Source organism: Lacerta agilis, chromosome 1, assembly GCF_009819535.1.
Source record: "Lacerta agilis isolate rLacAgi1 chromosome 1, rLacAgi1.pri, whole genome shotgun sequence".
NCBI classification, from domain to species: domain Eukaryota; kingdom Metazoa; phylum Chordata; class Lepidosauria; order Squamata; family Lacertidae; genus Lacerta; species Lacerta agilis.
This window is the reverse complement of record NC_046312.1, coordinates 125,996,821-126,019,361: the sequence shown is the minus strand read 5'-3', so window position 1 is coordinate 126,019,361 and position 22,541 is coordinate 125,996,821. Positions and strand designations below refer to the sequence as shown.

The window sequence follows — 22,541 nt, the reverse complement described above, 5'->3', positions numbered from 1 at the left end:
AAGCCGCTTCTGGAGAACCAGAGCAGCGCATGGAAATGCTGTTTACCTTCCCGCTGGAGCGGTCCCTATTTATCTACTTGCACTTTGATGTGCTTTCAAACTGCTAGGTGGGCAGGAGCTGGGACCGAGCAACGGGAGCTCACCCTGTGGCAGGGATTCGAACCGCTGACCTTCTGATCAGCAAGCCCTAGACTCCGTGGTTTAACCCACAGCGACCCCTGGGTCCCGTTAAGACACAATAGAAGGTCTGATAATCTCTCCCACCCCAAATTCAAGCTGCTGAGGGAGGGAAGATGTTTGTGCAGGGACTTAGGACCATGGAAGAACTTGTGTGTCACAGAGTGTTCTTATTTTATAGTTCTTCAGTATCAAAACATTCTCCTTCAAGGACTAAACAAAGACATTGATTCTCCCTTGAAGTAACCGCATAGGGAAATGTCACACAAAACATGCAAATGCACTTTTTAATGTGCTTTTAAAAACATAGTACCTTTGCAATCTTTTAAAGTAGTCAAGTATACTTTATTATTATTTTTTTGGCACAGAGCCTTGCTGAACAAAACTGACAATTTCTCTTCCCCTTTGCTTATGTTTTTTTTGCTTAGTTTCTGCTGAAGATGTCTAAGATTATATATATATGAAATGCAAGGATTCCACAGCTTCCAATTAGGTAGGTTAATCTGTAAACCTGCCAGCAAGCTTTATCAACATTTTCAGTTAACCTGACTCCTTAATCCTATAGGTTGTATCCAACAATAGTCGTCCTCAGGGTCAACACATTGGAATTAAGAGGCAGAACCAATTAAACCCATTAATTTCAGTAGGTCTACTCTGAGTAGGACCAACATGGGCACAACCCTGTGTACCCTTGGTGCGTGCAAGCATTCCCAGTTATAGAATTTGGCAGAGCAGGACATTTGCACATGTGAGGTTTCTGGTCCACTGAAACAATTTGCACAGAGAGACATTGATCTGGGTATTTTGCACTTCCAGAGGGTGTAGGCAAACAGTTTTGTTCTACAAAAGAAGCAAAGCAATACATTCACTAAGAATGGCTTTCAGAGATCAAGCCGCTTTACCAGTGCAGATTTCACTTAATCTCAGTCAGATATTAGCCTAGCTGCATAATATTTAGTGGTAAATATTAGGTCCAGTCGCGGACGACTCTGGGGTTGCGGCGCTCATCTCGCATTACTGACCGAGGGAGCCGGAGTACAGTCACGTGGCCAGCATGACAAAGCCGCTTCTGGCGAACCAGAGCAGCGCACGGAAACGCTGTTTACCTTCCCGCCGGAGCGGTACCTATTTATCTACTTGCACTTTGACGTGCTTTCAAACTGCTAGGTGGGCAGGAGCTGGGACCGAGCAACGGGAGCTCACCCCGTTGCAGGGATTCGAACCACCGACCTTCTGATTGGCAAGCCCTAGGCTCTGTGGTTTAGACCACAGCGCCACCCGCGTCCCTATATTTAGTACCACTGTATTCCTTTCCAGCTATAGCATGCTGCCTTAAATATGGTGGTTTCTTCAGCACTGCCACCCCAGTCAATTGATCCCTTCCTGTCTTTGCTTTATTACCTTGCAAGTCTTTTTTTTTTTTTACGCCTCTTTCTCTCAGGTTTTTGTTCTCCCCTTTGCTTCATGTGCCCCATCCCGTCTTCCTCTGGGCTCCCTGTCCCTTGCCTTGTCTCCTGAAACTTCTCCCCAGTCTTTCGCATCACCGGAAAGCTACCCTTGCAATGTTTTTTCACCTACGAAACCCCTCTCGTTTCACCTCAAAACCCCAACTTTCCCTCCTCTCACAACCTCTGGACGGAAAACATGCTGGCAGCTTTCTCCCCTGAGCAGGAAGGGACATTTGTAGATATCATAAAAAGGTAAAGGTAAAGGTACCCCTGACCGTTGGGTCCAGTCGCAGACGACTCTGGGATATCATAGCAGCTCGAAAAGTGTGAGGCGCATCTCCACTGCAGTAGTGATCCACGAAAGGAGGAAAGAATGTGAATGAATGAATATACTTTATTCGGTCACAGACCAGCATAAAACAAGATATTTGCATTTATAAAAACAATGTAAAAAACAATGTAAAAAATATATGTTTAAATGGGTACTCATTACATGATGAGGGCATATTCAACATATCCAGCCCGACTTAAACCATGTCCTTAAAATCATTGATTAAACATAGATATAACTAATAAAATTTAGACTCAGGTATCGGTTCTATGAGATAGGCTACTAAAATATAGATCCAGCAATATTTTAGGCCACTATTTAAAGCTGATTTACCTGGCAGGGGAGACACCATGATCATGAGGAAGAATGTATATTTCTAATGGGACTTGTCTGTAAAAGCTTGTTTGGATCCTGTTTGCAGAAAACAATTTACATGTAATTGTGCATTGCATTTCTTTGAGAGACGTATGGTAGAAATTATTTACATTGATGCAGCCTGCAAATGTGTTGCGGCCGTATTTTTAAAATCATCATGTTGCCGAAGTCAGGAAAACAGCATTTGAAATAAATTCTTAAGGTTAAATTTGTTTTCTTTGGTTTTGACTCATAATGCCATTACAAATGTGGCGAGCTGGGGAGATTTGCCAGCTGTGTGTGTGTTTCGGGAAGAAGAGGGAAAAGACTAGCTTAATTCCTTGGCCACATTATACTAAATTGCTTTGCTTTCTCGAGCCATCAGCTCTGTACATGTTTCGTGTTCCTTGCCATGCATTCTCATGCGGCTTAGCTCATTTCTTCATGGGTTCTGTATTGGTTGGGACAGAAGAGTTCTCTCCATAAATTCACTGAATCTGTTGTAGTCATGCTGCGGGTTACTTTGTGTCTTGAATTACCGTATTTTTAGCTCCATAAGGCGTGCACCTGACCATAACACGCACCTAGTTTTTAGAGCAGGAAAACAATAAAAAAATATTATTTCCCCCCCCCCAACATAATTTTTATTAAGTTTTCTCATAATTTTTCTTTTACAAACTGTATAAGCTATGTATATGATATAAGCATAAGAGTATTTTTTCATTGATACAAATCTTTGTATACATACATAATTCATAAATGTTGTACATTCTTGTTTAAATAAAAAAATATTCTTAATCACAGCCTCCTCCGGAGGAGAGCAATCCCCGTAGGGCAGGGGCGTACCCAGGATCAAAACTAGGGAGGGGCAAGCCATGGTCGTTCAGGTTCAAAAACAAAAACAGCTTCAAAAAACAGAAAAACTCCCCCCCAAAAAAACAGAAAGCCCCAGATGGCTGAAAAACTCACTTTCCCAGGATCCTCAGTCCTTGCAAAGGAACTACTCACCACGCAAGGGAACTCAGGTTGCCAAGCTCCCTTGCAACGATGAATCCCGGCAACGATGAATTCGCCCCCTGACACTGCCCAAGTCTCAGCCTGCATCCCCATTTGACCAAGCAGGGTGCAGGCTAGGATCCGGTCTCTGATAGGCACGCCAGCTATTTGTCGGCATGAGGGAGGGGGAAACAGCCAGCGCAACACACACACACACACAGTGGCCAGCTGTTCCTCGGCAAGAGCGGAAGAGCTCAATTGTTATTGAGATTTTGGGAGGGGGAAAAAGACCAGTCGAGCTTTTTTCCCTTTTAGGCTGCTGATAACCATTTAATTTTTTTTGCTTCTGGGGGGGGGTGCAGCTGCCCCCCTGCCCCCCCCTGGGTACGCCCATGCCATAGAGGCTTGGCAGGGAAGCTACAAGCCCACCAGCCATATGGTTGGCGGGGAGCAGCTTCCATCCTAAGCCTCTGCAGGGATCACTCTCCTCCCGCGGAGGCTTGGGAGGCTTTTCTTCTCACCACCTTTTTTTCTCCCCCCCCCCTCAAAGAGAGTGGCCCGGGAGTGTGAGGAAACTTCACACAGCCTGCCCGCCGCTCCCAAACCTTCCCAGGGCTTTGGGGGAAAGGGGAGGCTGACGGCAGAGCGGTAAAGCAAGCTTTTCTTGCCCCAAAGCGAGCTGTGGAGGAGGGACGAATGGGAGCCATGGCTCCTGCCCGTTCCTCCTCCATGCAGCATTCGCTTCGTAAGATGCAGACATGTTCCCCTACTTTTTAGAAGGAAAAAAGTGCATCTTATGTAGCGAAAAATACGGTAATTGTCCTAGATTTTGCGATCTGTTCTCTTGATCAGAGTTTCTAGCTCTCGGTTGTTTCCCATCTGTAAAATGGGTTTCAAAAATGTATTCTAAATGGAATTCCCTCGTGTGTTGCATGTTGCCGTGTGCTGTGCAGCTGCTTCAAGTTGCCTCTAAGCTCTTGCTTTGTGCCTGTGAAATAGATTGCAGCTTTTGCTGTAAGATTTCTTTCCATGGGCAGTCCTGTGTTCAAACACACCTGCCTGGGTTTGTCACGTTCAGTTTGTCCTTCTTCGCTCACCAGTTCCTCACTCATTTCTCCTTACGGGAGAAATAACGCCAGAAAAATTTATGTCCCGTGGAAAAGTACTTTAGTGAAATATACGTGATTTGTTTCTGCAAGTGTGTGTGGGCTGCAAATGGCTGCAGAACAGCTGGCGCTCGTGTCTGAGCAACTGGCTTTGCAGAAAACAAAATGCATGCCAAAGTTACTGTGGAGTGTTTGCAAAGCTGTTTTGGGAACTTGCCTGGCCTCCGTGAAGGTTTGCCTAATACAGGCACGTCCAACTCCCAAGAGACTGGGATCTACTCCCAATATATAAAAAAAAACTGGCAGTGATCTACCCATTGTCATTGGAGGGAGGAGGGGCATGCGTGGGGTGGGTGGATTTCCCAGAGTTGTTGAGTTTTTTTGGGGGTAGGATTGCCCAGAGTTCAAATCTCATCCCAAGAAGTGTGCATGCACACGAAAGCTCATACCAAGAACAAACTTAGTTGGTCTCTAAGGTGCTACTGGAAGGAATTTTATTATTTTGTTTTGTTTTGACTAGGGCAGACCAACACGGCTACCTACCTGTAGCTTTTATTTGTTAACTTTTGATAAACTTTATTTAATCCCACAATTGATAAGGGTCCCGTGATCTACCAGGATCAGCCGGGGATCTACCTGTAGATCACAATCTACTGGTTGGACATGCCTGGCCTAATAGATCACAGAATATGTTGCTAGTAAATTCCTAGGCAAGGTTATGCAGTATCTGAAGATGGAGGCATGCATTATCGAAGGCACTCCTCAAATGCACACAAACACCCTATTGCATGGTGGTTCCAGGGCACGTTCCTTGAAAGCTGTGTGGGACCTCAGACGCCCAGGCCGCCTGCCACTTTGGATGATCTTATTCTTCTGTAGGGGTGGCTATCCTGTGCCACCCCCCCCCTTGGATGTTGTTGGTCACCCCCTCCCATTTGCCTTAAGGAGTTTCTGAACTGCATCTCCCAAGAGTCAAGGCTGATGGGAGTTTATAGATCCTAGAATTGAAAGGGACCACGAGGATCATCTAGTCCAACCCTGTGCAATGCAGGAATCTTTTACCCCACATGAAGTGCAACAGCTGGAGGACCATGGGCTCACCCAATCCCTGTTACAGGCCGTCACTTGGTGGTACCAGTGTCCTGAACAAGGCCCTGTGAATGATACTCATTTTCACGTTTTGTTCATTTCTGTGAGGTTAATAGAAGCCACTGATGTCAAAAGGAAGAGTGATCTGGGTAAATTAACTGATAAAATTAGAGGAAGTAGTGATCAAAAATTCAAACAAGACTGGGGAAAATTTGGAGAATACCTGAAAAAGCAATGCCCCACTGTGAAATGCTGGCTCCATTTCTAGACACTCTGCATTGTGAACAAAAGTTAAAAAGGATAGATAGAAGGAAATAGAATAGAGAGATTATAAAGAGTATCAGAGTAGTAAAAAAAGAAGAGATAGATCGATTTCCTGGGATGATGACAAGTGGAAGCCATGAGGGAGGAGATAATATAGAAAAGAAATAGATAAGAATGGACAGAAGAACGGAAGAAAGAAGTATTGCTAAAGGTTAATAGAAATTGATATATATGAATATTGAATTGGATGTTATGTGGGTTTTGTATTATTTTTAATTTAGGTATATTGGATTGTATTATTTGTATGTATCTTGAGGTTTTACCTAAGGAAGAATTCAATCTGTTACTTTCAAATTTTATTTTTCTTTAATGTTTCTATTTTAATGGTTTTTTTTCTTTTTCTTCTGTATTGATGCAATAAAGTTAATTAAAAAAAAGAGGAAGATTATGAAAGCATTTCCCCCCAGTGTAATCGTATGCATTTCTACTGCAAAGTAAGATCCATTGAGTTGAGCAGCACTCCCTTCAAACAAGTATTTGTTTCCTGCAAAGCCACATTCATTAAAATGCTATTTGTTTCGTATGCTTTTCCACGAAGCTTATGCAACAGGGCAGTTGCTTTAGCAAATTGCTGGAATACGTCTTTTCCTCCCCCCCCCCCCGTTGGGGTTTGAGAAACTGTTTACCGGTGCTTGAAAAAGAGAACTGCTGAAGCAGACACCTTGCACCTGCCTCCTTCACATGCCTCGACTCAGCACCTTTCTCAGAAGGGCATTTTCACTACTTACTGGGACTTTGAACAAAAAGAAACGCCAAGTTTTGCAGCAATATGCAAGCAATGCAAACAATCCAATTCAAACTTTATTTGCGTAGCCGACTGGCCATGGCATCTAAAAGACAAACACCAACAAAAATACAACAGTTAGAGGTGGGTAGCCGTGCTAGTCTGCCATAGTCGAAACAAAATAGAAAATTCTTTCCAGTAGCACCTTAGAGACCAACTGAGTTTGTTCTTGGTATGAGCTTTCGTGTATCTGAAGAAGTGTGCATGCACACGAAAGCTCATACCAAGAACAAACTCAGTTGGTCTCTAAGGTGCTACTGGAAAGAATCAAAAATACAACAAATATGGTTACCAATAAAACCTTATAACCTATTAAAACTCAAGGTAATAGCTTCTTGGAACTTAGCATAAATAGTAAAATAATAATAATAAAATCCTATGCTGGGAATCCGGATGACTAAACTGTTGTCGTCCAGATAGCAGCTCTCAATCTCATTGCTCTCTCGATAAATCTGGCAACCTTCTCTGCCATCGAGCTGTTCTGGTCGGCTAGAAGTGAAAACAATTTGGCTTCACAAGAGCGGCCCGGGATGGCAGATAGGAGCGGCGTGATGGTCTCATCCCTCAGGTCTTTATATAGGGGGCAGGACAAGAGTACGTGCGACACAGTCTCTACATAGCCGGATCCACAGGGTCATAGCCGGATCTCGATTGGAATTTTTTGGTATCTACCTTCAAGAACAGCCGAGGGTAACATATTTAGTCTGGCCAGTGTAAAGGCCCACCTAAATTTTGGGATGGTTAGGTTGGACAAGTATGGTGGGTAATGAAAACAATTTTGACACATGGCAAGTCACCTTGTTTTAATGCATCGCCCCAGAACGTTCTACCCTGTGAGGTCCACTAGAGATGGCTGAAATCGGTCAGAAACACGTTGGAGCGGAGGCAGAGCTCATCACAGAATGGTGGCAGGTGGAAGGAGGATTTGGCAGTTACTGGCACCATTTTCCACCGAGATCTAATCCATAACCTTTGGGAACTGATGCAGTGGTTTCCCTTGTGGCAAGGAGTTCCATAGCTCGGTTTCCCTCAGGTTAAGTGCAGACATTATATTCAGGGCAATAAGCTACATTCTACCTCTACTGTCAGAGGTACTACGTCTGTGAATACCAAGTTGCCAGGAATCTCAGGTGGGCAGTTTTAGAATGGAGTACTGTTTCGTCATCCAGTTTCATACTTTTAGGTCAATTCACACTTCTCCCGGATACAATATTGTAAATGTACAATTGTTAGGACAGAGTAAGGCGGGGAAACATGGACTACACACCAATCCAAACTAGAATCATAAGAGTTGGAAGAGACCACAAGGGCCATCCAGTCCAACCCCCTGCCAAGCAGGGAACAGCATCAAAGCATTCCTGACAGATGGCTGTCAAGCCTCCACTTAAAGACCTCCAAAGGAGGAGACTCCACCACACTCCTTGGCAGCAAATTCCACTGTCGAACAGCTCTTACTGTCAGGAAGTTCTAGGTGGAATTTTCTTCCTTGTAGTTTGAATCCATTGCTCTGTGTCCGCTTCTCTGGAGCAGCAGAAAACCTTTCTCCCTCCTCTATGACATCCTTTAATATATTTGAACATGGCTATCATGTCACCCCTTAACCTTCTCTTCTCCAGGCTAAACATACCCAGCTCCCTAAGCCGTTCCTCATAAGGCATCGTTTCCAGGCCTTTGACCATTTTGGTTGCCCTCTTCTGGACACATTCCAGCTTGCCAGTATCCTTCTTGAACTGTGGTGCCCAGAACTGGACACAGTATTCCAGGTGAGGTCTGACCAGAGCAGAATATAGTGGTACCATTACTTCCCTTGATCTAGACGCTATACTCCTATTGATGCAGCCCAAAATTGCATTGGTTTTAGCTGCTGCATCACACTGTTGACTCATGTCAAGTTTATGGTCTACCAAGACTCCTAGATCCTTTTCACATGTACTGCTCTCAAGCCAGGTGTCACCCATCCTGTATTTGTGCCTTTCATTTTTTTTGCCCAAGTGTAGTACTTTACATTTCTCCCTGTTAAAATTCATCTTGTTTGCTCTGGCCCAGTTCTCTAATCTGTTAAGGTCATTTTGAAGTGTGATCCTGTCCTCTGGGGTATTAGCCACCCCTCCCAATTTGGTGTCATCTGCAAACTATAAATAGGGTATTACATTTCAACTGCTCCCATGCATTTAAAACAGAATAGAAAGAGAAAGCCAATACAACAGAGGGCTAGAATCTCCTTGGCTTCTCCCAATGTGCTAGTCTCTCTCTCTCTCTCTCTCGTCTTCCTCTCATTGTTTACACTAAGGAAGCACTGAAAAGGACTACAAATCCCATCATCTCTGACCATCAGCCATGTAGAACTTGGATCCAACGTTTGGAAGGCGTACTCTAAGGTCCCCCAAGGAATGTAATGGCCCAGCTGGCAAAACATTTGAACCCAATTTCCTTGATGGAAATCGTTGTGTTCACTCTCACAAGTAGTTGAGACAGGAAACACAACTGTGCCTAACTTACTGCCACAAAAGCAAAAGATGGAAGTGTGCAGTGGATATAACCATGCTAATGAGCCATGACAAAGCACTTACCATTTCTCAACAGCTCAAGGCTAGGAAGCAAAAGGTTATGCACACGAAAGTTTTGCTAATTTGCATCGACTGCGATATGGCAGGCTCATTCATCAATCAAAACATGACATCACCTGCAAGATTGCAGTGCCTTCTTGCTTTCAAACAAAACCATCCCAGAGTAGGCACATGGAGATTGGAGATATTTTTGCTAAAACAAGCCAGCCACTGTGAATTCAGTATGTCCAGGATCCAACATTTAGCACCTCAAGTCAAATGGACAAATCCTATTGTCCCCATCCTAGGGCTTCCAAGTTATCTTCACAGAACAGGAAGGCTACAGATTTTGTCAAGCCCAAACCATTACTCCACAAAACCTGAATTACAGCATTATGGAGATTTACTGCCGATTGATCGGTCTGCTTTCGAAACAACTGTCAAAATCCCAGAGACAGCTTTTCTCAACTCAAGCTATATGCTGGGAAGAAACAATTTCTAGGGCAGATTTCTGGTTCAGCAAGGCACATTTATGACACCCCCCCCCCACTGCTACAATTATCCATCAATCGAAGAGCAGCAGTATGCACAGTATATCTATTTAAAATGTAGATTCAGCTGTCCAATGACCCTCGAGAGACCCATGATGCAGGTCCTATGGCTCTTTAGGTGATGTTGGGGCTACAGCTCCCATCGCCCTTGACCACAAAAGGTTGGCTTGGGGCTATGAACATCTGCTACTCCCATGCCAGCTCAGTGGTTTAGACCACAGTGCTACCCACGTCCCTCAAGTTTGTATCTTGTCCTAGCACAGCGGAGTTCACTTTCCTCTCTAAGCACTGGGAACAAGAGGAAGCCGTGGTATACCAAATCAGGCCCTTTTCTCCACCTAGCTTAGTATTGTCTACACTGACTGGCAGCAGCAGCTCTCTGGGTTTCTTTCCCCGACCTACCTGGAGATGCCAGAGGACTGAACCTAGAATGCTTTGCACGCACAGCATGTGCGCTGCCAGTGAGTTACAGACCCTGCCCAAGAGAAGCCCTTTCCTTGAACCCCGCCTTCCCTTCCTGAAGCAAGTGTAATTGATTCTGTTAACCTATAAACCTTCACTTGCAATGACTGCCTTCGGGATGAAAAGGGGTCCATGTTATGAATTGGGACATAACAACACACACACAAAAAAACCTTGAGTGTTGCAAATGTTTTATTCCTGGTGCTATTGGGGTTTAGATTTTGTTGAAAGCAGCCACATCCATGGACTGAACGTAATCCTCAAACGCAGTGATCCTCTCTTCCAGCATATCGGTTCCAACTTTATCGTCTTCAACTACACACTGAATCTGAAGTTTCTTGATTCCATAACCAACTGGAACCAGCTTGGCTAGAAAGCAATTGAAAGAGCTGTAAGAAGCGACGTTCCACCTCTTTTCTATCTACGCAAACTCGGGGTTATGGACAAGGATTTTGCCCCACCATAATCTTGGCCGGTGCCGGGGCTTCTGATAGGGAGAAAGTATAGCCAGCGGCCTAAACCTGACCTCTCTGCAACAGCTAATACACAAAGCAAGCTGTGAGCACATTTACATTCCCCCTCAGTAGAATGCAAAAGGAAAAAATGAGACTTTTAAGGGGCATCTAACTTTGGGCTCAAGGACCACATTCACCCTTGGGTCAACCCTGTGGAGGTCCCACCCTGCAATGGATGTGACCAGAAGTGGGTTCTGCCACCCCAAACTCTCATCAAATGGTCAATCTGATAAAGGGGGGGAGGGGCAATTTGCATCCCCATCAGGGTGCTGGCATCTGCTTGCCCTAGTTGCTGCCAAAATTGGTGGGATTTTTTTTTTGGGGGGGGAGGGGCAGGATTAGGCCCTCAAAGTGGAAGCTACATACCCCTGGCCATAAAAGGGAACAGATTAGAGGAGCCCATTCTTCTAAACCGACAGTGGGGAAGAGAGACACATTCCCTCAAAGACAATAATAATAATGAATAATTTGATTTATACCCTGCCTATCTGGCTGGACTTCCCTGGCCACAGATAAACTAAAAAACAAAACCTTCACTTCTTTAACTGTTGAATACATCACAAAGAAAATGAGGATGGGGTGTTTGTGGGGGTTCAGAGTTCATCCAGTTCACCAGGTTTTGCTAGACTTTTCTGCAAAGGGCAAAAACCTTGCTAGCCCTGCTGTTTCAAAGGGCTGTGCATTAGCAGCATGGCTTTGCACACATGTACTCGGTGCCTGCTGTATACAAGCAACACCCTGGCAGTGCTACGCCTCTGCTAGTGGAGGTGGTTTCTTGCCCTTCCTTTCCCCCAACCTTCCTCCAAGGGGGCAAATATTTAGATGCAACCCCCTGCCCGTCAAATGCACAAATGGAGTTTGATTGTGGAGTTCACCACGCAAGCCATTCTGGACCCCATGATCTATTCAACAGCTCTGATGGAACGCTAAAATTTTAATTAAAAAAATGATGGATTTTAAATTAGATTTAAAGATTGAATAAAACTGGAATTATGTGATAATTTGGAAATCAGTAAGGGAGGGAATGAGGAAGTCACCTTAGGAAGTAATGATGGGAATGTAATTAACTGACCCAGGAAGATGGTCAGGTTTAAGTTATGATTTGGAAAATATGAGGTTAAATGTGAAATGATTTTTGTTACCTCTGTGAGGGGGGGGGGTTGTATTTGTTGCTCCCTTCGGTGGGAGAGGGGGGAGTATGGAGAGTTTAACCATGTATTGTTTTGGGGTTTTTTTAAATTGGAAAATCTTATCAATTTTTAACAAATAAAAATTATTCTCTCGAATCAGAGAACTACCGGGAGGCAGTGTGCAGCTGCAGCACTCCATATCTTCTTACTTGCAAGGCTCCACTGCCCTGGGAAATGAAGCAAGTGGCGCCATCAAGTCCTCGGGACGACAATTCAAGAGCCATCTGAATTGAGCGAGACGCTATACATACAAACTGTGTGCTCTGCCAGACAGCTATGAGCCTCCTATCGTCGGCCAGTTACTTACAAGATCCCCAAACAAGGCCATCCGCCTGAATACTTCTGACGCACTCTTCTAATTTGCCCATGTCCGTCTCGTCATCCCAAGGCTTCACATCCAACAAGAGGGATGACTTGGCAATGAGTGCTGGCTCTAGAGAAACCAAAGGATAGGTCAGGAAAAGCAGCAGAGCAGACTGTTCCGATTGAAACCAGGAATTCTCTTACAAATGCACCTAGTAGCAAGTTTAAGCTATACCGGTTGAGAAAAGCATCAAAAAAATATATGATCATGATTCCACGACACAGCAGCGTAATGCATTACAGAAACGTTAAGTGCTGCTAAACGGAACCTTGATTTCTCTATCCGACTAGGCTATTACAAGAATATGAAGTGTGGAAGGCACAGTCCTGTCTGTTACACTGAAATTCTCTTCCCTGGGGGGAGAAAGGAGCATTGCATAGTGTAACTGCTAATCTCCCACAGTTGGAATACTGCAACTGCTACAGTACAGAGCAGTTTCAGGCCAGTAGCTGTGGGGTCCTGTACTGGTTACAATTAGGAGTCCGAATTTTCCCTTCAGCAACACAGCGCAGGATTTGCTTGTCAATTGGTTTCCTATGGCTTCTATTCCACAGCCTGGAAAAAAAACATTGGTCAAAACTAGGAATTTTAACTCAAAACTTATTAGGACGCTTTGGAAATAGAAAGTTCTGCTGTCACTTATTTATGCCGGTTTTAATTCACAATAACCTTAATCTAAAAAGCAATTCAAAGTGCATAAATTCAAAGGTGAAGGAGTTGGGTAACGTACTTTTGGATTTCTTTGATTCATACTGAGCAAGCCGCTCCTCCCTTAGTCTTTTTGCTTCTTCACTTTCCTATGAAAAGAAAAGAGATTGTGTTGGGCAAAAGAAAGGAACTGTTCCCAAACAGTGATCAAGTATAACTGGGTATGTCAGGTAAAACAAATCATCACGTTTTCAGCCGAAAGATGGTGATTTGGTTTCGTTCATCATGTTGCCCGGGGTTTGTTTATTTGTTTAAATGCACGTGGGCTCATCATGAGACCTCTCTGCAACTGGAAATTGAAAGAAAAAAATATTCTGGATACCTCCTCTTCATCAGAACCAAAGAGATCAATGTCGTCGTCATCTTTGCTGTCTCCGCCTGTGCCTGTGGAGTCCTCAACATCTGAAGGGCCATATTTTCCCAATGCCTTCTTCACTCCAGGCAGACTAGGAAAAAAACAACCACAGACACAACTTATATGGTGCCCTTCTACTAACTACATATGACCCAGAATTAAATTGCAAAAGTGTGCCCTAGTTTTGGCAACCAATTAACAAACCAGCCACCACTTAACCATCGAGACATTTCAAAGGCAAGATACCAGATGCCAGTTGGAAAAGTACCTGCTACCCAACAGCTAGTCACTATATCTCACATGCAAGCATCGGAGATTGGGTTTATGCCTGCCACAGAATGAGGTTCGAATAAGGTGGTAGAATGAAATGCAATCTTTTTTGCCCAAATGTGCTCTTTTATTATATTATAACGAAGCGCATGTGCTCTCTCATTTTTGAAAAGACTCGCTGCAAACAAATCTTTGTTAGAGCAGAAAGATTCCAATTCAGCCCTGTCCCTGCTACGTTCCACGTCAAATTCCAGGGAGTTCTTAGCAGGGGAATAATGAAGATGATACCCCCCCACCTGCAGCCTAAAGTGGTACAGTCCATTCCTCCACATCAGTCTGCCACATGGGAAGGGCCAGACCTAAGCAAGTTGTCTAACCGTGATATATTTCCTTCTGCTATTTTTGTGCCCCCCCCATATTCTCTCCCAACCATCATAAATCTTTGGTCTGAAACTGGATTTGGTAACTGCTTGCGCGTTTGCAGCCAAGGGATCACCGTGCAAAAGTCACAGTTCTAAGCGTGACTCTGCATAAATGGCCAACCTGAGTTGCCCTCCACCTCACTGCTGCCTGTCAGTTCATTAAGCCCAGCCACTGAGTATGATTAAGTGTTTTGTCACAAGCCTGGAGTTCTCTTAAAACAGCCATAATCTCATGCAGTGCTAGCCAGATGTGTTTTTAATTCGTGGGAAGGGAGGGGAAAAGGGAATAAAACCTTTTGAAAAGCATTGGAAGAGCTCCACCTGGTGCCTGAAAATTTTGAATGCGGTACACAACACTCAATTTCACGGGTTTATTCTATATGCACCAACTTATTTCTGAGGAGCAAGAGTCACAGCAATTTCATATCGTCCTCGATTAATCTTTACTTTACAAGGAATAGTCTGCATTCATACAAGTATATAATCAATGCGTTTTCAAATTTGTCTTTTTTGCACTGCTCGTTTAAGAAGGCCCTCTTGTCTCTCCTTGCTATTCTTTGGAAATCTGCATTCAATTTCCTGTATCTTTCACTATCTCCCTCGCATTTTGCTTGCCTTCTCTCCCCCGCTATTTGTAAAGTCTTGTTGGACAGCCACTTTGCTATCTTGAATTTCCTTTTCATTGGGATGGTTTTCGTTGCTGCCTCCTGTATGTTACGAGCCTCCACCCATAGTTCTTCAGGCACTCTGTCCACCAAATCTGAATCTTCCACTGTGTATTCATAAGGGATTTGATTTAGATTGTATCTGAGTGGCCCAGTGGTTTTCCCTGTTTCCAGTTTAAGCTTGAATTTTGATATAAGAAGCTTATGATCTGAACCACAGTCAGCTCCAGGTCTTGTTTTTGCTGACTGTATAGAGCTTCTCCATCTTTGGCTGCAGAGAATATAATCAATCTGATTTCGATGTTGCCCATCTGGTGATGTCCATGTGTAGAGTCGTCTCTTGTGTTGTTGGAAAAGAGTGTTTGCGACGACCAGCTTGTTCTTTTGACAGAACTTTATTAGCCTTTGCCCTGCTTCATCTTGAACTCCATAGCCGAACTTGCCAGTTGTTCCTTTAATCTCTTGATTCCCTATTCTAGCATTCCAATCCCCTATAATGAAAAGAACATCCTTCTTTGGTGTCAGTTTTAGAAGGCGCTTTAAGTCTTCATAGAATTGGTCAATTTCAGTTTCTTCAGCATCAGTAGCTGGTGCATAAACTTGTATTACTGTGGTGTTCAAAGGTTTGCCTTGGATTCGTATTGAGATCATTCTATCATTTTTGAGATTGTATCCAAGTACAGTTTTCGCCACTCTTTGGTTGACTATGAGGGCCACTCCATTTATTTTATGGGATTCTTGCCCACAGTAGTAGATATGATGGTCATCCGAAATGAATTCGCCTACTCCGGTCCATTTTAGTTCACTGATGCCCAAGATGTCAATATTTATTCTTGCCATCTCACGTTTGACCACATCCAGCTTACCATAGTTCATGGATCTTACATTCCAAGTTCCTATGCAATATTCTCCTTTTAAGTGTTGGCCTTTCCTTTCACTTCCAGGCACATTCGCAACTGAGTGTCCTTTCGGCTTTGGCCCACCCGCTTCATCAGCTCTGAATCTACTTGTACTTGTCCTCCACTCTTCCTCAGTAGCCTGTTGGATGCCTTCTGATCTGAGGGGCTCATCTTCCAGCGTCATGACTTTTATATGCCTGTTGATATTGTCCATTGAGCTTTCTTGGCAGGGATACTGGAGTGGATTGCCGGTTACTTCTCCAACCAGAGATCTGTTCAAGAAAATTGAAAATATGAAAGGAACATTTTGTGTAAAGATGGATATGATGAAGGACAAAAGTGGTAAGGACCAACAGAAGCAGAAGACATCAAGAAGAGGTGGGAAGAATACACAGAGGAATTATTCCAAAAAGATACGGATGTCCCAGACACCCAGGATTGTATGGCTGTTGACCGTGAGCCTGAAATCCTGGAGAGTGAAGTCAAATGGGCCTTAGAAAGCACTGTGGAAGTGGAAGGCCAGTGGAAGTGATGACATTCCAGCTAACTATTTAAAATCTTAAAAGATGATGCTGTTAAGGGGCTATACTCAATATGCCAGCAAGTCTGGAAAACTCAGGAGTGGCCAGAGGATTGGAGAAGATCAGCCTACATCCCAATCTCCAAAAACGGTAGTGCCAAAGATTGCTCCAACTCTCGCACAATTGTGCTCATTTTACACGCTACCAAGGTTATGCATAAAATTCCACAAGGCAGGCTAAAGCAGTATGTGGACTGAGAACTCCCAGAAGTGCAAGCTGGATTTCGAAGGGGCAGAGGGACTAGAGACCAAATTGCAAATATGCGCTGGATTATGGAGAAAGCTAGAGAGTTCCAGAATTTTGCTTCATTTACTATGCAAAAGCCTTTGACTGCATGGACCATAGCAAACTATGGAGGGTTCTTAAAGAAATGGGAGTGTCTGACCACCATATCTGTCTCCTGAGAAAAATCTCTATATGAGACAAGAAGCAACAGTTAGAACTGGATATGGAACAAGTGATGAATCCCAAGTCGGTATTAAGATTGCCGGAAGAAATTCCAACCACCTCAGATATGCAGGTGACACAACTTTTATGGCAGAAAGTGAGGAGGAATTAAAGAAACTCTTGATGAGGGTGAAAGATGAGAGCACAAAATATGGTCTGAAGCTCAACATCAAAAAAAAACTAAAATCACGGCCACTGGTCCCCATCACCTCTTGGCGAACAGAAGGGGAAGAAATGGAGGCAGTGACATATTTTACCTTCTTGGGCTCCATGATCAAGGCAGATAGTGACAGTAGTCCCGAAATCAAGACGCCTGCTTCTTGGGAGAAAAGCGATGATAAACCTAGACAGTATCTCAAAAAGCAGACATTACCTTGTCAACAAAGATCCGTATAGTTAAAGCTATGGGTTTCCCAGTAGTGATGTATGAAAGTAAGAGCTGGACCACAAAGAAGGCTGACCGCCAGAGAATTGATGTTTTTGAATTGTGGTGCTGGAGGAGACTCTTGAAAGTCCCATGGACAGCAAGAAGATCAAACCTATCCACTCTGAAGGAAATCAGCCCTGAGTGCTCATTGGAAGGACAGATTCAAAAGTTGAGGCTCCAATACTTTGGCCACCTCATGAGAAGAGAAGACTCCGTGGAAGAGACACTGATGTTGGGAAAGATGGAGGGCACAAGGAGAAGGGGACGACAGAGGACGAGATGGCTGAACAGTGTTCTCGAAGCTACCAACATGAGTTTGACCAAACTGCAGGAGGCAGTGGAAGACAGGAGGGCCTGGCGTGCTCTGGTCCATTGGGTCACGAAGTGTTGGACACGACTAAACAACAGCAAAAGTTGTCTGGCAGCCCTGACTTCTCAATGTTAAAAAGCTTTTTAAAAAAGGGACTGAAGAACAAATGGCGGGAACAGAGAAAAGTCACTGTAGCGAAGACCTGTTTCCAGGAGCAGCATTGTTTGTGAGTAATAACATTCTCTAAAAAAGAAATGGGTAAAATGGCTTTCACATTTTCTCTTATAGATGAGATTTGGAGTTGGCATGATTGTCGCTTAGCTGTGGCTTAGCATTTAATATTTTTGCAATCAGTATCAGAAATAAATTAGGCTGCTACATGATTCTGCTTCAGCTTGCATGCTACAGTAATGCATACATAGCTGCCCCGAGTGCAAGTAACGAACCAACCAACCACTATCCCTAGCTTAGCATTATGTCAAAAACAGGGATTGTTGTTTCACTCAAGCAAATCTAGTCTGGAGCAAAACAAACCATGATTCCTGGTTCAAACATAATGCTCAGCCAAGGATCATGGGGTGAACCATCTGCATGTTTCAGTAAGCCATTAATTATGACTTACCCGTGAAATGCAAATCCAGACACTTAACTATACTGGACTTAACCATTCCATTCCTGTGATTGCTACAGATGTGGACTTTCCAAAAACATTTAAAATAAAGAAAATTCCTCATGCCCTGAAGTTTAGCAGATTTGAATCATGCTGAATTAGTCTGGTTTTAATTTATGCACTTCACTCAGTGTATGTGTGCTATATAAAATTACAAGGTAATGGACCCCTGGACAGTTAAGTCCACTCAAAGGCGACTATGGGGTTGCGGCACTCAGCTTGTTTTCAGGCCGAGGGAGCTGGCGTTTGTCCAGACAGCTTTTCTGGGTCACACGGCCAGCATGACTAAACCGCTTCCGGCACAACGGGACACCATGACAAGTGCCAAAGTGCACGGAAACAGAGTTTACCTTCCTGCTGCAGCGGTACCTATTTATCTATGTACTTGCACTGGTGTGCTTCCGAATTGCTAGGTTGGCAGAAGCCGGGACAGAGCAATGGGAGCTCACCCCGTCCCTTGGATTTGAACCGCTGACCTTCCGATTGGCAAGCCCAAGAGGCTCAGTGGTTTAGACTAGGGGTTGTCAACCTGGACCCTACTGCCCACTAGTAGACGTTTCAGGATTCTAGGTGGGCGGTAGGAGGTTCTATGGCACAAGCTGAATCCTCCTGCCATTAGGCACTGGTGGGCGGTAAGGAAATGTCAAGAAAGTTGCATTTGCGGGAGGTAGGTATAAAAAGGCCGACTAACCCTAGTTTAGACCATAGCGCCACCTATATACAGTACAGCAAGTAGAAGCTCCATTAAGGCAACAAAAAACCTAACCACATAACTGGCCATTATGACACGCTTTGTACGTATTTTTGATGTTACTAATTAACTGGTCCCTTACCCCTCTCGCCCCAAGCTCGCCACTGTGATCCATGCGACGGTCACCTCCAGGCTTGATTATTGTAACTCACTCTACGTGGGGCTGCCCTTGAAACTGACCCAGAAACTCCAGCGGGTGCAGAATGCCGTGGCGAAACTCCTTATGGGATCACATTCACCCAGTGCTATACCAGCTGCACTGGCCCCCGGTGGACTACAGGATCAGGTTTAAGGTGGTTTTAACCTTTAAAACCCTATATGGCCTAGGACCCTTGTACCTATGGGACCGCCTCTCCTGGTATGCCCCACGGAAGACCTTATGGTCTGCAAATAACAACATCCTAAAGATTCCCCCGGCCTGGTGAAACGCTCTCTCACAAGAGACTAGGCCCCTGTGGGATCTGAAATCTTTCAGTCAGGTTTAAGTCTGACTCATTTTCTCCTTGTATAAGAACAAGCACAAAGGAGGTTCCCAGCCCACTCACAGGTGCTTATAGGATCAGGGGAAACAGTTGGTAACTGCCCTCAATTTTAACTTGAAGATTGCCACTTGTCCAATTTTAATTTGTTTGAATGTGGGATGTATCTTAATTTACTGATCACTCATTTTTAATCATTGTCTTACTTGTACGATGTTAGCTGCTCTGAGCCCAGCTTTGGCTGTGGAGGGTGGGATATAAATAAAAGTTTATGAATAAGATGATGATGCAATAGCGAGGTGGTAAGCCCATTGTACAATGAAACTTTCTTCTCTCCCCCTGAAATTATGTGTGTGTGTGCGCGCGCGCATGGCAAAGGGGAACAGTTCTGTCTGGAAAGCTAGAATGCTTGTGCAGATGAACCATTTGTAATAGCACAATTCCACCTGATGTAGTTCCAGAAATAGAAAAATGTTGCATCCACATCACTGATTACTGCTGTTGCTGTACATGTCTGTCCAGGACAAAAGAGTTCTAAAGGTTTTGGGTGTCATTACATAGTTCGAAAGCACGTTTCTCAGAGATAACTAAGTGTGTGAAGATCGACGTGTATCTTGAGAAACGTAGAAAATAACAGGATAAACTTGTATGATTTCTTCAAACTTATACGACCCCTTAAAACTTAGCTGATGAAGGTGAATACATTGAAACAGGGCTCTGTCCTGGTTTCTGATCCATAACTGACTTCTGACTCCTGCTCAATGACTGAAACTAAGATCTTCATATCAAACCTGAGTATGGACTAACACGAACTTGCTTCTATTCAAAGATTTACATTTCCAATACTGTCACGGATTATTGTGTTGGTACATATCCCTGTGAGTTTGTAATCTGTTTGAATATATGTATTTGAATGGATTAGTTTTTGTCATAATTTACTATTGATTTGCGAGTAGGGATTATTCCCACTATTGAAACTTTATTGGCCATAGTTCTTGGTGTTTTTTTCCTTGATGCTGGCCACATGACCTGGAAGCTGTCTGCGGACAAACGCTGGCTCCCTCGGCCTATAGAGCGAGATGAGTGCACAACCACAGAGTTGTCTGCATCTGGACCTAATGGTACTGTTACCTTTTTACATAGTTACACTAGCACAATGGGATTCCCCACCCCTCTTATGCCATCTCCAAATCTGCTTTGGAGAGTTGGGGGAACCCCCAGAAAAAGGGGGGTGATAAGGAGAGAAGGGGAAGAAATCGCTCTGTTGCTTAATGCTACATTGAATACAAACCTGTGTCTGGAACAAAGACTGCAAACCCAATACAAAGTCCATGTAAATGACAGCAAATTGAGCCCTACCTTGCCTTTTGTTTGTCGAAAGACTTAATGTGGTTGTACCAGCGGAGGGCATGGAACAGCTCAGGAGGAGGGGGCGCACCAACTGCTTCAAAAACTGCAATATCTGCTTGGGATGGGACATACCTACAGAAAACATGTCCGGGTTAAAACTTGTTTCATTCAGCAAAACAAAAAGCATCACTGATATAAAGTGAAATCCATCTCAGCAAGAGACTCAGATGTCTCCCAAATAAGCAGATAAGAACAAGAGTTTTGCCTACACATGTAGCCCCTTTGTGCAAGCCATAAATAAACCAGGAAAGTTCTTATTAACTGTCATTTCCTGTTTCACCTGAACCAATAAATTATGGTTACCAGACCAGCTTCAGAACAAGCCAGCTTCCAGCAATATAGGAGACCAACTTCAAACTTTCATATGATGGATTGTTCCAGAACTGATAACCGCCACTTTCCCAGTTTGAACAAAATGGTTAATTAACCATATCCATTGCTTCTGGGTTAAGAGTCTTAATACTCCACCACCCAGAGAACCACAACAAAAGCTCATAGAGAATCTGCAATAAACAAGGCCCAAGTCATTTCCAAGTAAGCCCAACATATCTAGCACTAATGTATGTTTTAAATGATGTAAAGTCTCACTTTTGGGCATTATGGCAGGTTGCAAACCCCATGTTAATAATCATGATCCACCCACAAAGATTGTCATGTGGTCTTGGAACAAGTTACTTTAAGCTTACATATTCTCACATGTACTCTTCCAACCCATTTTCGTATTTTTCTCCCGTTTACTCTTCTAACCCACCCTTGTATTTTTATCCCCCCCTCCCGCAAGTCAGAAACAGAATAGCTTCATCCCAAAACCACCCAGCTTCTATCCCCAATAATGGCCAAATGTGTTAGTAAAGGGCACGTGGTAACGGCTTGGCGAGAGCATTGCAAATCAGACGGTTGCGGGTTCAAATGCCCCATAAACCATCAATTCGTTAGGCAAGTCGTTCTCTCCCAGAGCCCCAAATCTGCAACAGAATAATTTATGGGACCAGAGAGTAGAAGGAAAGTAGATGGAAGGGGGACCAAGGGCCATTGTGAGGCCACGTTGCCTATCTTTGAGGAAGGGGGTAAAGACCAGCTTGCACCCTGCACCACCTAAAGGAACAAGAACCAGCAGCTATTCATATATAAATTCATTTTTTAAAGGCGGCTGGTTTGGGGCCTTGAAGAACTGCCCTTTCCTTTGTGCACCCCCTGCTCTGAAGCCTGCAAGCCTACGACAGAGACCCCCTATTTTCTTTTTAACTGATGCGAGCCTCTGCGGGAGAGAAGCCTGACCTGAAAAGCAAGATAAAACGCCTCAGAATAACGCGGCTCCGGACACAAGGTGTTAGAAAAGAGGTACACCTACGACCATCGACATTTCCTTTCTCACACGCGCGCGCGCAAAGCACAGCGTTGTTTCCAAGAGAGACTTGCCAAGTTGCTAGTCCTCATGCCAACTGCTGCTAAGGCGCCGCCCTCTTCCTGCCGCAACGCGGGGAAGAAGGGAAGGCCAATGAATGGGAAACGCGTGACCTACTGCTGGTGCTTAAAATGGATACGGAAACAGTATAGAGTATATTTCGGGGGGCGGCTCACCCCTCGATGTAGCTCCTGCTCGCTAGGAAGGCGTTGAGAAGCTGGAGCCCCGAGGCAGATTTCAGATCCCCAAAGCCCATGATGGCGCCGAAGTTTCGGGAACGGGAGGCGGGGAAGAGACCTGCGACGACCGGCTGCGCGCGCACAACGGCCACCACAAAGGCCGTCGGGGAAAGAGGGCGGTGCTCGGCCTCTGCTGCTCTTATATATACGCACGCACGCAGATCCCTCCGCCACGGGGGCGGATTTCCGCCGACGTGTCCTTCCGCCGCTCAAGGCCGGAATAACGGACACGCCCCCGCCCCGCCTGTTTGAAAGTCGCAGGGTTA

General features: G+C 44.4%; 1 protein-coding gene and 2 non-coding genes across 3 annotated transcripts; all 3 read right to left on the bottom strand.

Moving 5' to 3' along the window:
• Nucleotides 1-10,342: 10,342 nt before the first annotated feature.
• EEF1B2 (eukaryotic translation elongation factor 1 beta 2) lies at nucleotides 10,343-22,372 on the bottom strand. The gene is made up of 6 exons (XM_033170080.1): nucleotides 22,213-22,372; nucleotides 20,581-20,703; nucleotides 13,268-13,391; nucleotides 12,968-13,034; nucleotides 12,181-12,306; nucleotides 10,343-10,537 (listed from the first exon to the last, which is right to left on the bottom strand). The coding sequence occupies exons 1-6, from the start codon at nucleotides 22,290-22,292 to the stop codon at nucleotides 10,383-10,385; spliced, it is 675 nt and encodes a 224-aa protein (XP_033025971.1). The 5' UTR covers nucleotides 22,293-22,372; the 3' UTR covers nucleotides 10,343-10,382.
• Nucleotides 12,562-12,694, bottom strand: LOC117061810. Its single transcript, XR_004428152.1, has one exon. It is a non-coding gene; the product is annotated as a small nucleolar RNA SNORA41 (small nucleolar RNA).
• On the bottom strand, nucleotides 13,103-13,180 carry LOC117061770. Its single transcript, XR_004428144.1, has one exon. It is a non-coding gene; the product is annotated as a small nucleolar RNA SNORD51 (small nucleolar RNA).
• Nucleotides 22,373-22,541: the final 169 nt, after the last annotated feature.